Source organism: Terrapene carolina, unplaced genomic scaffold, assembly GCF_002925995.2.
Source record: "Terrapene carolina triunguis isolate 2854851 unplaced genomic scaffold, T_m_triunguis-2.0 Scaffold142, whole genome shotgun sequence".
In the NCBI taxonomy this organism is placed as follows: Eukaryota; Metazoa; Chordata; order Testudines; family Emydidae; genus Terrapene; species Terrapene triunguis.
In genome coordinates this window covers 1,053,493-1,070,273 of record NW_020664493.1, presented here as the reverse complement: position 1 = coordinate 1,070,273, position 16,781 = coordinate 1,053,493, and the positions used below count along the sequence as shown (strand labels likewise).

Genomic DNA, 16,781 nt, shown 5'->3' with positions numbered 1-16,781 from the left:
ACATGGTTCTCCAGTTTGTGGGTCCAAACCCACAGACTGGTGAGCATCCAGCAGGGGCATTTTGCCAGGGCTGTGACACACCCCTGACTAGGGCTTTGAAGATGATGAGTGACTCATCTGACAGAAGGGGGATGAAACTTTATTTAGGGCAGGCTCTGCCCCAGACACTCTCTTTCTCTCACAACCACATACACCAGCCGAGCAATCGCCAGCAAGTAGAAGGACTGCTGGAGGAAGAGGGACCTACCTGCCTCTCACAGAGACTGGGCTGAAGCATGCACAGAAGGGGGTGAGCATAGACTCAGGGCAGAGGAACAGGGTATAGGTGTTTGTTGTTTTAGATATTTCTTGTGCTAAGAGCATTATTATTTGTGTTACCATAGCGCCTAGGAGTCCCAGTCATGGGTCAGGGCCCTATTGTGCTAGGCACTGTACAAACACAGAAGCACAAGACAGGCCCTGCCCCATGGGGCTCACGATCTAGGTAAAGGGGTGTGTTTAAGAAGTTCCTTTGCAAAGCCTGTGTGTTCCTTGCTTTATCTGTCACATGTCCCCAAAGAGTTAAACTAAACCCTACAGTTCCCATGAGGTGGGGTTCTGAGGGATGCCTGTATAAACTGCTGGGGAGACTTGGAGGGTTAGTATTGGTTTGGGGGCTAGGTCAGCTGGCCTGTGGGATTCCATTCCCAAAGGAAGGGGCACCCAACAGGGAGTCTGCCCCTCTGAAGTGTGCCTGAGAGCCCAGATCCAGAGATGGTGCCTGGATGCTGCTCAAACCCAGTGGGTGTGGAAGCCCATGAGATCCAAAGGTTGGGTCCAATATAGCAGCCTGGTGCCCATCCACGGGGAGGACATGTAACAGGTATTAGGCAAAATGTAATTAAATGTATTGGCAGCAATAGGGAAGCAATGGATATAGAGGGAGAATTAAAGTGTGATGGAGAAGATAAGTCATAAAAATATAATTAATGCAACTAAGTGAGAGAAAGAGAGAAAATGGCTCATTGAATTAACATACTATGACATTTTGTCCTATGTCCTTAGAAGGGGCTGACACCTTCCCTCCGCCCCCCCCCCCCACACACACACTCTTTGTAAATGGTTTTGTCTTTATTTTCACACTCTAATTACAGCCAATTTGATGCAGTACTAAAGCAACGAGTTTCAGGAAGTCTAGCAAATGTCCATTGACCCGTATAATTCCTGGGCAATGTAAGGAGTTAAAGGCTGAAAAAGTTTCCATATATTTTTACAGTGTCTCGCACAATAGAGCTTCAACTTGGTTGGCCTCTAGGTCCTACTGTAGTATAAATGTTTATTAATAATTAATAATTTTAAGGTGTCTCATAAGCTTACGAGGAGAAGGAGTATTCACTATGCTCCTTGAAATCTCACTGGCGTCCTTACATTATTATATGTATTGCATTAGTACCTAGGGACCCTAAGCAAAATTGTGGCCCCATTACACTGGATACAGTAAAGGCGCAGCTCAAGAAACAATCCCTGCCCTGGAGAGTTTACAATCCAGCTTTGACTTCTTTTCCTTTTTTGCCGTGGCTTTGAAAATGGTGCCATTCATTGCTGATGTGTGTAGAAATCATGCCCAGAGACGATTCTGCAGGAACTACAAGTGCTGGGCCAAATTCAGCCCTGGAATAAAGTCATTGAAACCAGTGGAGTTACTCCAGAGAAGAACATGACCCATCAGACTTTGTTTTTGTAAACATTCTTCCCTCACCTGGGTAACTAATCCCTTGAGGACTGGCTCGCAGGTGAGAGCTTGTTCTTCTGTCACTCTGCTTTTCTTCTCAGACACTTTAACAAGCTGTGTGCCATTTGAGGGGGTGTCTTCATTACGGCTTGTGAGGTGATAAGGATTTCTCTATAATGAGATGGATTCCGGGAAAGGCTCCCTTGGGAAAGAGAGTAAGGAGACTCTAGTTGGTAAGTATTCCTTCCATTCTTACTGTAAAATAACCCCAACAAACGTGTGTGTGTGTGTGTGTGTGTGAGTGAGTGAGAGAGAGAGAGAGAAGTTAAGTGTGGGTCAAAGGCCTCAGATTGCTGGCCCTGGATTCCTCCATCTTCATGGACAGCACTTGTGCCAGCTTCCCCACTGTCCTGCCAGTATGTCTCAACCCTTATCTGAGGACTGACACCTATAGGGGATAGGCTAATTCAGAGTCCATACCCATACAATCCTTAGCCTCTCTCTGCTAAGACTAGCCGTGATGGTACCAAATGGTGCCAATTACGCAGGTGGTTTTGTAATGAAGGCTCCTGAGAATTGGACTGAGACAACCAACTCATTTCACCTAAGTCACCAAGCAACTGAACAGGTAACAGCTTTCAGTCAGTGGTCCAATATGGACTGGAACTATTTACCAGTTCCATTCTTTCTAGTTTTTTCACTGCACCCATTGCCAGGGTGTCGGAGCTCCTACAGGTAAAAGACTCCATATTCCATTACGTATCCCTGGAGCCATCCAACATCCCCCTGGTTTTTTTTTTTAATGGTTACTAATTTTGTGTGATAATTATAGGTTAGATAGACAATCTATGCTGCTAGCATTTTGGCTTTAGCAATCAAGAGCAACATAATCCTTATGAAAAAGTCCTATAGATTTTAATAAAGCATTATAAACGTTCTATAGGGTTTTAGACCATCTTATAGAATTCTAGGATAGGGATATAATTCTCTATGATAGTCTATAGGGATCCATAAACCTATATAAAGGGTAGTATTTTCTACTAAATCCTATAGGACTTTTCCATAAGGGAACATCTTTCTTTCTCTCCAAAACATGTGGCCTTATATTCACTTAGTTCTGTCTCTCACAAAGTGATGGTCAAAGCACCAATAGTGCTCAGCTCTGTACAAGATCCCAAAATAAAAACAGTTGTGGTGCCAGAGGCCTGGCCCTTCAAAAGACAGACACAGAAGAGACTTGAGGCACTGGGAAACTCAGAGGAAGAAATAACTTGGAAGATTTTTTATGTTATTTGTTTCTATTACCTCACTTTGGGAGGGCATCGGGTAGGGAAAGCTAGATCCACAAAGGGACATAGGCATGGCCACGCTGACATGCAATGCCTAACATTCAGGCATCCTGCCATCCAGTGGAATCCTCGGCCCCGAGTTAGGCTCCCTATTCAATGCATGGGAAGCGTCTGACACCTAAGAATGGAATTCATACAAGCTGAATGGGGAGCGCCTGAAGCTAGCCAGTAGGAAATGCTCAGGAGAGGGGTGCGGCCTAAGCCCTGGGCCTCAAAGGGACAGTCCTGGAGTTAGGCTCAGGTCAATCCTTTGTAGCAAGAAAAACACACAGTGAGAGCGCCTTCTTTCCATCCCCCATGATAGCAAATAGCTCCGGGGTTAGGACTGTCTCCTGGGATGTGGGAGACCTGCTTTCAGATTCCTGCTCAGCTGCAGGGAGTGGAATCTGGGTCTCCCATGTCCTAGGTGAATGCCCTAACCACTGGGCTGTCAAATGATTCTTTTTCTAGCCTAATGAATATTTAGCTATTTACCCAAAGTGAAACCGCTTCAACAGGAGAGACTGAGGGAAACCTACATCAGAGTAACTAATACCCTAGTGGTTAGGGCACCCGTGTGAGAGGTGGAAGCACTGTATTCAAATCCTGCCTCTGCAGTAATCAGCCCAGGTGAGCGGTCTAACAGCCATCACCACACCTGACTTTTGTGCGAGTTAGGCGTGCTCCAAGAACGCCTACCAGATCAGGCCCTGGCACAATAGGGTGAGGGAACATCTAGTTTATGAATTGTATTAGGGCACTGAGCACCTTGGGGGTGTCAGGACAGAGAAGGCTTTGCATGCGCCCATCAGCAGAAACGTAGCCACCTAGGAGACGTTACCAGTGGGAACTTGGGAACTTAGGGCTCAGTTGAGTGAGAGCTTTGAGGATCTCAGTGACATGTAAATGTTGGCCATAGGCACCTAAGTAAGTCCCTTGGAAGATCTAGCCCAGAGTCTTTAGGAAGGATGTGAATGACAACAGTGGCAGCATGGTGAACAGGGATACAAGTATGATATTTTAAATCAGAGTAACTTTTGAGCTGGAAAGAAAAGCTCTGTTGAAACCTACAGCCTAGCTGGGTGTAAAAGGGGCAGGGGGAGAGGGGATGATGGCACGGTTGGAGGTGGGGAGGATGACGAAGGCCAAGAGGTACAATATGCCTTTTTTCAGCATCTGTAAAATTCTTCTGTGATTAAAACATGGCCCTGCTTCTTGAGCAATCTTTCACACTTGGAGCTGACAGTGAACCAATGTTGATACAAACGTCTCCCATTATTTGTTCACATTGCATTTGATCATAAGAGTGAGTAGGACATTCAGCTGATGGAAGAAACATTTATCCTCTTGCCTATTACTTAATGTACCAGCTATAGCCTGACACTCCAGTGATGGCAAATGAATCTGACTAGGGCAGGATGTATGGTGGAGAAGCAGCATAGACAATGTTTTTAAATTTTTAACACTAATCCCTGAGGGTCCTAGTCTGGCCTCAGCCATATGTACCTGAGCTTTTCATGGTAATTTACTCAAGAGAACTGCTCAAATCATTGGTTCCAGCAGTGGCAAGACCAAATGATATTTTTCTGGCAACTGGCCTGAACCTAACCCCTAGATTTGTGTCTTTTCTGTTACAATGAGTCAGAACAAAAGCCTGGAGTCAAACTCTCCCAAATGTAGAGTATTAGTGTAAGATGCACACACAGTTCTCATGCAAAAAGCTTGAACAGAAAAGGCAGGATGTTCCAAAGAAGGCCTGAAACTCGGTCCTCTTGGGCCCAAACCTCTCAACCTGTGATTGATTAAATCTGTTTCAAGGACCTCAGAAATGTGGAGCAGAGGACTGCAGAGCTCAGCATTGTCTCCTCAGGGATTGTGGTGGGGGAAAAAGATTTTAGAAGTTATACAAGGAGAAGGTTTCTACACAGGGCGAAGTTTGAATCCCAAGCAGAGCAAGTGAGCAGGGAAAAGACCTTAGTTCTGGTATAGGAGTCCTCATACGGGGAAGAGCAGCCCCCACCACAGGTTGTGTTCAGCCCAGTGCGGGAGCAGGTTGTCTGGAACAGCCTCTACACTCAGAGCCTGTGAACATAGAATATCAGGGTTGGAAGGGACCTCAGGAGGTCATCTAGTCCAACTCCCTGCTCAAAGCAGGACCAATCCCCAGACAGATTTTTTACCCCAGTTCCCTAAATGGCCTTAAGGATTGAACTCACAACACTGGGTTTAGCAGGCCAATGCTCAAACCACTGAGCTATGCCTCCCTTGTAGCCTGCTCTGAGCCCCTAGCTGTCTTCCTCTCCAAGTAGTGGAGAGACATGGAGCGAAGAGGCGGAGGAGGCAGCAACATTCAGTTTCTCCGTAGCATGCCCACAAAAATCAATTACAGTCACACTTTCCATTGAAAAATTGATTCCTGCAGCTGGTCTTCCCCTGGGATGGCTCCCTCCACCTCTCCTGTCCTGGTTCCTATTGCTTATGCCCCAGCTCCTCCTCTTGTGTGGGGCTTGGCTGGGCTGGATTTGTCACACCCTTCCTGTGGAAAAATCTCTGGCTTTTCCTTGCCTCATTGCAGCTCTGCTCCTAAGTACCCCCTCCCCTGATAAAAACAAAACAAAACCTGGCACCTGGGGTCTCCAGGCTCTTTCCCGACACAATTAATTAATAATAATACAGTGCTGAGGAAAGGCAGCAGGACCAGAGAGTGAAAAGAACTGCCCAGAGGGCTAGTCACACATCTGCACATTTTGACAATCACTGGTTTAAAGCTTTTCTGGCATTAGGTGAACGGGCCAGCTCTCTACACCAGGAGTTTCAAACCTAAACTGTCCTGGAAGGCCCTGTCATTTTCCTCATGTAGAGCTTCTTTGTTGTGCCAGATGTTTTACTATAAACTCAGCAGATTGACCAGGCAACTGACAACGGTTCCCGTCTTCTTATTCTGTAGCAGATAAGAAGGAAGGAATTGGGGCCTGTGGCTGGATCCTGGTTTCTCTTTCATTCCTGTTCGTGCTTATTACCTTTCCTTTCTCCATCTGGATGTGCTTAAAGGTAAGCTGATGGGAATTGGAGCACTGAGAGAATGGTCTATTACTACTATGTATTTCACGAGGACAAAAGCCATTTGTACCCCATGTTATGGGACAAAGGATAATTTTTGTAGTTAAGGTTCAAGACTGGGATGCAAGGGTTCTGTGTTCTGGTCCATGTTCATCCCCAGGCTTCCTGTATAACCTCAGACAAGTCATTTAAATTGTCTGTGCCTTCAGCTCTCACACAGGGATACTACTTCCCTACTTCACTGGGATAGTGTGAGAATAAATAAATGAATGTTTCTGAGGTGCTGGGGATGAGAGACCTAGAAAAACTGATCAATATTTGAACAAACAAATACAAATGCAGGTCCACATCTTGGACCACCCATGGAAAAAAATAGTAGGTGCTTAGCACCCACTGGCAGCCAAGCTCCCTCCCCCACCCCCCTCCAATCGGCTCCTTCCCTTGCCTCCCAGTGCCTCCCGCCCACCACGACCAGCTGTCCCACGGTGTGCAGGAGGTGCTGGGAGGGAGGAGGAGAAGGAGCGGGAACGGGGCGCGCTTGGGGGAGGGGCAGAACTGGGTGGAAAGAGGCGGGGTGGGAGCAGAGGGGGGCCGGGAAGAGGAGGGGCAGGGCAGAGCGGGGGCGGGAAGAGGTGGGGCAGGGGTGGAGGCAGGAAGGTGTGGAGTGGGGGTGGGGCCTGGGGCTGAGTGGGGGTTGAGCACTCCCAGGGAAAGGAAGAAGCAGGTGCCTGTGATCACATGCATAAGTATTTGCAGGATTGGGGCTTGATATTCCACAGCAAGGGGCTAGAGGGAGACCAAGATCAAAAATGTGTAATTACCTACACATCTTTTGCTATAATTATTTTGTCATTTCCATGTGGTCTGAAGGATAGAAGGTCAGGCAAGAGGGAAGGGTGGTGTTAGTTTATTATTTATTTATTATTTATTATTTAAAAATATTGTCCTAGATTGTCAAAGAATATGAGCGTGCTGTTGTATTTCGGCTGGGACGTATAGTGTCTAAAAAAGCAAAGGGCCCAGGTGAGTAAATGAGGTTTTATTATGTTTTCACTGTAACCAGATGTTCTGCATCTGAGGTTCTCTCAAGTCCTTGTTCAGAGAATGGGTGATGCAAGGAATCTGTCCAGGGCACAGTAAAAAGGCCAAAGTAATTCTTTGTCCATGAGCCTGTCCATCTGCTGCTTGTTTTCTCTATATTGCTGTTTAGAGAGGTAACCAGCAGATCCTGAGATCTAAACCTGGCTTTATAATAGACTAAAGATCACATGAAGGGGAAGGATGATCTTGTGCTTAACACACTGGACAGAGACTTAGGAGATCTGAAGTCCATTCCCCATTCAGCCACAGACTTCCTGTGTGACCTTTGGCATGTCACTCAATCACCCTGGACTTCAGTTTGCCATCTGTAAAATGTGGATAATAATACTTCCCTTATCTCACCCTTTATCAGTCTTGTCTATTTAAAGTTGTAAGCTCTTTGGGGCAGGAGCAGTCTCTTATTAAGTATGTGTACAGCGCCTAGCACAACACTTGGTATCATAGTTGGGGCCTTCAGGTGCTATTGTCATTGGAAACGATCACTAAGAAGAAGACTGTTCTCTACATTATTATAACAAGTACCTTTGCACCGTGCGGATGAAAAACAATCCATTGGAAAAGGTACAGTGAGATGGTGCAAACGTGGAGTAGGAATGGAGGAAGAACCCCCTTATCACATAACCATCTCGCTTCCTCTGCAAAACAACCATGTGGCCCAAAAAGTGGGCAGGGCCAGGGGGTTGAAGGAGGAGCCACACTAAGTGGCTAGTTTCCCCTGACCCACCATCCTGAAGAGCTAACAATCTAAATAGACAAAAGTTTGAGAGGGGAAACAGAGGCACAGAAAAAGGAAGTAACTTGCCCAAGGTCACATGGCGGAGCTGAGAACAAAACGGAGTTCTTCTGACTCCCAGTCTAGTGCACTATCTACTCAACCATACAGCAAAAGAAATGCTGTGGTAATGAAATATCAGTATAGCTCTGAGGACCATTCTCATTACACAATAGAAAGAGTTATTTTCAGAGGTTTGCTTCATATGCGATCAGAGCTTAGCCTTCAGATAAAAGTGTTTCAGCTTTGGCCTTTTCTTCTTTTTTGCAGGTTTGATCATAGTCCTTCCATGTACGGATGTTTTTGCCAGGGTTGATCTTAGAACTGTTACCAGTAACATTCCTCTACAAGAGGTAACAACCACTCAATAGTCATTTAAACTCAAAATCAAACCTAAAGCAGTTTTAGTTTTTAACATGTCAAACTAAGAAAGCAGTTTTATTGTCTCACAGTCTTTGGCAGCGGTACAGACTTAACTTCATTTGCTGTACTTGTTTACTTCCAAATGCTAGCGCCAGAATAACACTGGAACCTAATCAAGCCTACAACCCTACCAGCTCAGGTTACAATCTTGTCACTCCCAGCAAGTCAAGCAGGCTTTTCTTATTGACTTTCAGCATTCTGGATTAGAAAAAGAGGAAAGTGAGATTAGAGCTGGAGATGTGGGGAGGTCCAAAGATGAGAGAGAGGGAAATCCATGGAAATCAAGCAATAAACTAGAGTGGGATCCCCAGTAACTATTTTTCCTAGTAAGTAGAAGATCTGGTAACTAACTGATTAGATTCAAAACTTATCATCATTACGAAAGCCTTCACTGAAGTCACTTAGAAAGTTAATGTTGTTCCAGACAAAACAATGAGCAAAGACCAAATTTGTCACATTTGGTGCCTACGGATATGTAATTTAATACGTACTTAGGTACCTTAACAAATCACCTTGAAGTCAAAGGAAGCTGCAGGCGCTCGTCATCTCTGAAAAGCTGGCTTTAATAGGGATTTTGGGCCTTCTCTTTAGGCACCTAGGGTTGAAAATGTTAGCCAAAGAAGTTCATTTTTAAAAATAGTCAATGGGAAATCTCCCCCTCTCCAAAAAAAGGTTTATTTACATGTAGCTACAGTACTGTGCTTCTACTTGAAGAGTTGCCATTTTATTGTGCTTTTCTGAAGAAAGGAGAAACAAGAATCAGTGGCGATAGAGCCACAACGTTTCCGTGTTACAGATCTGAGAAATCTTTATGATATAGTGTGCTGCTAGAGATTGTTCGTAAATATTCCATCCAAAATTTAAATGCCTGTGGCCTGGAGTAAATATGCTTAAGGAACCTCCTAGGTTTTAAGAGCTCATGGGTCTTATTTTATGTAGTGTCAAATTCACTGAGTCTAAACTCTGTTACCCCCTTTGACCCAAGTGGTCAGTATTCATGGTCTTGTGGGTTGTTTCCATTAGGAGGAAAAAATGATGATCGAGGCAGATATTTCTTCGATGCAATCCTGTTTATTTACAAAAAATGTACCAAGTCCTGTTTCCCTAAATACAATAGGAATCAAACAGCAGGAGACCGTTTCTTTGCTCATAGTTTCCCACCTATTTCCATCAGCACTCTGTGCAAAAGCTCCAACTCTTAGCCATTTCTCAGGGTCATACTACAAGTGCTCCTCTGGCTGAACATAAGAACGGCCATACTGGGTCAGACCAAAAGTCCAGCTAGCCCAGTCTCCAGTCTTCCGACAGTGGCCAATGCCAGGTGCTTCAGAGGGAATGAACAGAGCAGGTAATCATCAAGTGAACCATCCCCTGTCACCCATTCCCAGCTTCTGGCAAACAGAAGCTAGGGACACCAATGCATCTGGGGCTTCCTTGCTGCCTTCTTTGTGTGCTTCTATGGTACTGATCCTCCTCTCTCTCTCATACACAAACTGCATTTCATTCAGACCCCAAGGAAAACCTCTCAGAGTGCATGGCTCAACTCCTATTCCAGCCTTGCATGTGGCCTATATTTGTGGGTGGTGGCTCCCTATTGTTTCAGCTCTGGATTCCATAAAGGAGCTTAACTGCTTCTTACTTTTATCCTGTATGAAGAGTGACTGTCATGCCCACCAGCTTCAGTGAAGTTTATCCCAACTCCCAGCATAACACCCTGTTAGAAAGACTCCATAGATGGAAAGTCAGCTGGGGTGGAGGGGAAGCTGATGTAGTGAAAAGGGGAGCGGGGAGATGACATGCAGGAGGGATGAAGAGAGCCAGCTCTGAACATGGGTAGGTCTGTACAGGAAGGAAGGTGGCCATAATAGCCTGGGAACATTCTTACGCAATATATCCTCACTGCAATCTCTTCTGGCAGGGCTTCTATGGAGCCCTTGGCTGCAAACTAAAGTTGCCTCCCACCTATTCTGGTGGTAAGGCAGCGGTGGAAACATCACCTGTGCTCCAGCAAGATGAATTGTTCACTGGGGCACAGGGGATTTACGGCTCCCTTCACCAGCGTTGGTGAATGTGGCCTGGCATGCTACGTAAAGGGACCCCACAGACCATTTAAGAACATGTCATCCAGTTGTTGCATTTTTTCCCTGTCCTTGTGCCTATGATTTTTAAATTCCATGAACCTGCCTATGATTATTCCAAGGCAAATGCACTCAGAATCATCACAAATGGTTAACATATTACTGGTCGAGTCATTTAAATACTTTGCACAAATGTTGCTTTGGTTTAGAGGTTGTAAATCCAGGGTGTTGCCATTGAAATCAATTTACCTTGATTTCTTCGAATTATAGTGGCTTCTTGTCTCACTACAGGAAACAAACATCTCCATAACATTGGGATTTGTGTGTCCTGGATGATTATCTAATCTCTGTATGTTTGTTTTTCGTAGATTCTTACAAAAGATTCTGTAACTACCCAAGTTGATGGAGTGGTCTACTATAAAATCCACAGTGCTGTCTGTTCAGTGGCTAATGTCACAGATGTCCATTTAGCCACCAACCTGCTGGCACAGACCACTTTGAGAAATGTTCTAGGCACCCAAAGCTTGTCCCAGATCCTGTCTGGTCGAGAAGAGATTGCCCACAATATCCAGGTAAATCCACATCTAATGTTCTATTGATGGGCACAGCATCTCATTTTATGGAATATAATCTTAGAAACGAGTGGCCTTTTTAAAAAAAAACATGATTGTAAAATCTTTCATTATCTCCTTTCAGTTTCAAACCCCACCTACTGCAAAATATGGAAGAAATATTGTAAAGATATTTCCTCAGCTGATAAAACTAGTAATCTCTTGTTAAAAAGCAAACAAGGCTCTTGGAACTTAACTTTTTGAGAAGTGAATGAGACAGTAAAGAGTCTTGATATGGGGCTCCCTGCCACTTCTTTAGAAATGAGCAATAATGTGCGATGGTGGAGAAATCCATAGTTACTGGGATGCTCTATCTTAGACTCATAGAGTCATGACTTTAAGGTCAGAAGGGACCATCATGGCCAGCTAAACTGACCTCCTGCACATTGCAAGCCACAGAACATGGGTCGTGGGTATAAGAGGCTTGGGGAGACTAAGCCTCCCCAAACTAGGCAAGAAATGCCAGATGCAGTGCACCTCTCTTTGGAGGCCTGCCACCACCCCTGGAAGCTCCCAAGAAGTGGCGGGACCAACAGTGCCCAAACTGTGGCCCCATTTGTGCTCTGCCCTGAGGCCCCACCCTCACTTGGCCTCTTCCTCCGGAGGCCCTACCCTCATTCTGCCTCTTCCTGCCCCCACTCTGCCTCTTCTCCTGAGGCCCCCCCTTGCCTGCCCATCAGTTGCTCCTCTCTGCCCCCTCTCTCCCCATCACTTGCCCTTAAGGCAGGAAGGGCCAGAAAGAAGTGAGTAGGGAGGGGGTGGAGAGGAGTGAGAGGCAGGTATGGGGGCCTCGGAAGAGGGGGTGGAGAGGAGAGGGTGGGGGGAGACTCAGCGAAGGAGATGGAGAGGAGCGGGGGGCCACGGAGGAGGGGGCTAGGGCTGCCAACTTTCTAATTGCACAAATGTGAACACCCTTGCCCCCCTGCCCCGAGGCCACACCCCTGCCCCGCCCCTTCTCTGAGGCCCCGCCCCCCACTCACGCCATCGCCCTCCCTCTGTCGCTTGCTCTCCCCCACCCTCACTCACTTTCACTGAGATGGGGCAGGGGATTGGGGTGCAGGAGAAGGTGATGGCTCCAGCTGAGGGTGTGGGCTCTGGGGTGGGGCCAGAAATGAGGGGTTCGGGGTTGGGAGGGGGCTCCGGGCTAGGGTAGGGAGTTAGGGTGTGGGAGGGGGCTCACGGCTGGGGCTGGGGGTTGGGGTGTGGGAGGGGGTGCGAGCTCTGGGCTGGGGGATGGTGCCAAGGGGTTCGAGTGTGGGAGAGGGCTATGGGCTGGGGCAGAGGGTTGGGGTGTGGGAGGGGGTGAGGGCTCCAGTTTGGCCAGGATTCTACTGGAATGGGCATCAATCTCCCTGTGAATTTGAAACCAATCCGGGAGATTTTAATAGGCTGCTAAAAGTCCAGTCAGCAGCACAGCGGGGCTAAGGCAGGCTCCTTACCTGTCCTGGCTCTGCGTGGCTCCTGGAAGTGGCCAGCATGTCCACCTCCTAAGCGCAGGGGTGCCCACGGGGTCGCCACATGCTGCCCCTGCCCTGAACGTCGACTCCACAGCTCCCATTGGCCAGGAACCACGGCCAATGGGAGCTGCGGGGGCAGTGCCTGCAGGCAGGGGCAGCACACAGGGTCATCTGTCCACCCCTGAGCCTAGCAGCCGGACATGCCATTCGCTTCCGGGAGCCACACGAGGTAAGTGCCGCCCGGCTGGAGCCCACACTCCTCACCTCATCCTGCATCCCAACCCCCTGCCCGCACCCCGAGCCCCCTCCTGCACCCCAACCCCCTATCCCAGCCCTGAGCCCTCTCCTGCACTTCCCTCATCTGTGGCCCCACCCCAGAGCCCGAAACCCCAGAGCGGTGGGTGGAGTGGGTATTGGGAGAGAGGGGGGAGAGGAGTGGGTGGAGGGGCCTCAGGAGAAGAGGCGGAGCAGGGGTGGGAAGCGGCGGAGGGTGGGCAGGAAGAGGAGGAGTGGGTGCGGGCCTCGGGGTGGAGCAGGGGGTAGAGCCACAGTCCAGGAGCTTCTGGGGAGCTTCCGGCACTCCCACCCCACCTCCCCAAATGCAAGAGTCACATGCTGCCTATGCCACAGGACCTCACCCTCACCCACCCACTCCTATAATAGACCCCTAACCTCTGGCTGAGTTACTGAAGTCTTCAAATCATGATTTAAATACTTGAAGTTACATAGAATCTACCATTTACACTAGTTTAAACCTGCAAGTGACCCATGCTCAATGCTGCAGAGCAAGGCAAAAATACCCTAGGGTTTCTGCCAATCTGACCCAGGGGAAAAATTCCTTCCTGACCCCAAATATGGTGTTCAGTTAGACCCTGAGCATGTGCGCAAGACCACCAGCTAGACACCTGGGAAAAAATTCTCTGTAGTAACTCAGAGCCCTCCCCATCAAGTGTCCTATCACCAGCCGTTGGAGATATTTGCTGCTGGCAGTCACAGATTGGCTACTTACCATTCTCATCATACCATCCCCTCCATAAACTTGTCAAGATCAGTCTTCAAGCCAGTTAGTTTTTTTGCCCCCACTGCTCCCCTTGGAAGACTGTTCCAGAACTTTTACTCCTCTGATGGTTAGAAACCTTTGTCTAATTTCAAGCCTAAACTTGTTGATGGCCAGTTTATATCCATTTGTTCTTGTGTCCACATTGGCACATAACTTAACTAGCTCCCCTCCCTCCTGGTATTTATCCCTCTGATGTATTTATAGAGAGCAATCATATCTCCCCTCAGCCTTCTTTTAGTTAGGCTAAACAAGCCAAACTCTTTGAGTCTCCTCTCATAAGGTAGGTTTTCCATACTTTGGATCATCCTAGTAACCCTTCTCTGCACCTGTTCCAGTTTGAATTCATCCTTCTTAAACATGGCAGTCCAAAATTGCACATAGTATTCCAGATGAGGTCTCACCAGTGCCTTGTATAATGGTACTAACACTTCCCTGTGGCTACTGGAAATACCTCACCTGATGCATCCTAGGACTGCATTAGCCTTTTTCACAGCTACATCATATTAGTGACTCATGGTCATCCTACGCTCAACCAATACACCCAGGTCTTTTGCCTCCTCTGTCACTTCCAACTGATACATACCCAGTTTATAGCAAAAATTCTTGTTGTTAGTCCCTAAATGCAATCTCATTTCTATTACTCCAGTTTACAAGGTTGTCCAGATCATATTATTTGATAATGTGGTCCTCCTCTGTATTAGCAATACCTCCCAACTTTGTGTCATCTGAGAATTTTATTAGCACACTTCTACTTTTTGTGCCAAGGTCAGTAATAAAAATGTCAAATAAGATTGGGCCCAAGACTGATCGATGATGAACTCCACTAGTAATCTCCCTCCAGCCTAAGAGTCTACCTTTCAGTATGACCTGTTGTAGTCTCCCCTTTAACCAGTTCCTTATTCACCTTTCAATTCTCAAATTAACCCCCATCTTCTGTAATTTAACTAATAATTTCCCATTGGAACTGTATCAAATACCTTACTGAAATCCAGGTAGATTAGATCTACTGCATTTCCTTTGTCTAAAAAAACAGTTACCGTCTCAAAGAAGGAGACCAGGTTGGTCTGGCACAATCTACCTTTTGTAAAACCATCTTGTATTATCTTAAGCAGATGCTTGATTAAACTTTGGCACCGCCCATCTCTCATGTCATGTCAATAAAATGGATTGAATTGACCTGAACTGGATTGAACTGTTCCAGTGTTTAAATCCCTCCCCCTTTACCCCCCCCCCCCCAATCCAGGGAGTGTCACTCTGGCAGCCAAGAGAGAGTAGAGTTGAGAAAAAAGATCTTGTTTCCTCTTAGATATCAGGAAGAGAGAGAGAGACCAAAAAAAAGACAGCTCACCTCCACACCCCTTCCAACAGCCAGGAGAAAATGTGTGCATGAGAGAGGTGATATGACGTGATGTTGTGTCAATGTGTAATGAGGAAGAGTCAATGGTCTTGATTGTGGTAGCGCCCTGGAGCCCTAGTCATGGACCAGGATCCCATTGTGCTAGGCATTGTGATGCATCATACTGATTCTATGTATTGATGGCAAATAGTACAGGGCAATTTCAGGATGTCACTTGCACTCTTCTGAGGGTCTCTGGCTCCAGTGGATAACAGAGTGGCTTATCTGTGATGAAGGGTTGAGTGCTATTCTTTTACATGGGGGTACTTACTTTTCTATGTTCCCAGGTTCTCTTGGTCCTTTATTAACAGCTCCCACTATTGCACCTGGTTCTGCAAGCACTTCCTCACATGAGGAATTTAACTCAAGGCAGTGTCTGTAGGTTTGGGCCTACAGGTCTTTAATTCTGACCACGATAAAGGTAAATGGCTTCTTTCAAAGCTGTTCCCATCGGGCAGAACTGATGCTAGAAAAATAGCACAATGACTTGCCCATGTGCATCATCTCCCCTCCAACACGTCACAGATCCGAGAGAATATTTCGCAACTAATAATTGATCTGACCTTTTTTAGGCACTTAACGTACCCCTGAAATATCCCCATGCAGATCATAATTTCCTCCCATTTATTCTTTTATTTCAATTATTCTTTTGCAATTGTTTTGGAATTCGGAGTGTAGTCGATATCTGAGCCATTTTGGTTAGTGTGATTTGTCATTTAAGTCACATAGTATAGGTTTTGATATTAATTGTCCTTTTTTTTTAAAAAAAGTCTATCCTCGATAATGCCACCGGTAAATGGGGAATCCAAGTAGCACGTGTGGAAATCAAAGATGTCAGGATCCCTATGGAGATGCAAAGAGCTATGGCTGCTGAAGCTGAAGCAACACGAGACGCTAGAGCTCAGGTGAGATCCACAGTAATATTTCTCTCATTCACATAACGTTGTACATCTATAACCTCTACATCTTTTGAAGGACAAACCTCCACTTTGGTTTTTTTGCTTCAATTGGAGGGTGGCTTTTCCTCATTGCCACCAACGTGTCCATTTCTATCATGTTTTTAGATCATAGCAGCAGAAGGAGAAAGGAATGCTTCCGAAGCACTGAAGCAGGCCTCCATGGTGCTGGTCGAGGCTCCATCAGCCCTCCAGCTGCGCTACTTGCAGACCTTGACCACACTGGCTACTGAGAAGAATTCCACTATTGTCTTTCCTCTGCCCATGAATATGCTGCAGGGTTTTTATAAACAATAATAGGACAAAACCAAATGGTGACCAAGGCTTTTTTACACTGAATTATTTAGTTTGGAGAGTTTTACAGGGATTCAGGAGAGGCAAGCCTCTGCAGATGATCAGAATTAATGTAGAAAGTACACTTTGATACCCTGCCTCAGGAATAGTGTTAACTACACAGAGACAATCACAAGCCAGAACACTGAATCTGAATGCCCCCAAATTTCTGAGGGATTCAAAATTCAGACATCCAAATGTTGTGGTTCAAGCTCATCTCTAGGTAAAAAATAGGAGACTTTGTTAAAATGCAGGTTAAACTTAAACTGAGATGCTCGCTTTTGATGTTACTTGATTTTTACACAGTCACTCGTTTAGCAGGTATGTGGTGATTTATCTGCTCACCAGGAGCCTGCCTCTAAAAGCTAATACAACTACTGCATGCAGTAAATAGGCCAGCTCCTGCTCTGTTACACTGGGGTAAATTTGTAGCAACTCAGTTGAAAATACCAGTGTAGTGGTGAGAAGAATGTCACCCAGAGGTATTCCTTGATC

At 46.4% G+C, this 16,781-nt stretch overlaps 1 protein-coding gene across 1 annotated transcript; it reads left to right on the top strand.

Moving 5' to 3' along the window:
• The first annotated feature begins 1,892 nt into the window (after positions 1 to 1,892).
• On the top strand, positions 1,893 to 16,250 carry LOC113406865 (stomatin-like protein 3). Its single transcript, XM_026653659.1, has 7 exons — positions 1,893 to 1,944; positions 5,987 to 6,090; positions 7,050 to 7,122; positions 8,243 to 8,325; positions 10,842 to 11,045; positions 15,768 to 15,902; positions 16,062 to 16,250. The coding sequence occupies exons 1-7, from the start codon at positions 1,893 to 1,895 to the stop codon at positions 16,248 to 16,250; spliced, it is 840 nt and encodes a 279-aa protein (XP_026509444.1).
• The last annotated feature ends 531 nt before the right edge of the window (positions 16,251 to 16,781 follow it).

Coding starts and splice junctions, on each gene's coding strand:
- LOC113406865 (XM_026653659.1), top strand. CDS start 1,893: ATGGATTCCGGGAAAGGCTCCCTTGGGAAAGAGAGTAAGGAGACTCTA. Junction 8,326..10,841: donor GTAACATTCCTCTACAAGAG/GTAACAACCACT, acceptor TGTTTTTCGTAG/ATTCTTACAAAAGATTCTGT. Junction 15,903..16,061: donor CACGAGACGCTAGAGCTCAG/GTGAGATCCACA, acceptor TCATGTTTTTAG/ATCATAGCAGCAGAAGGAGA.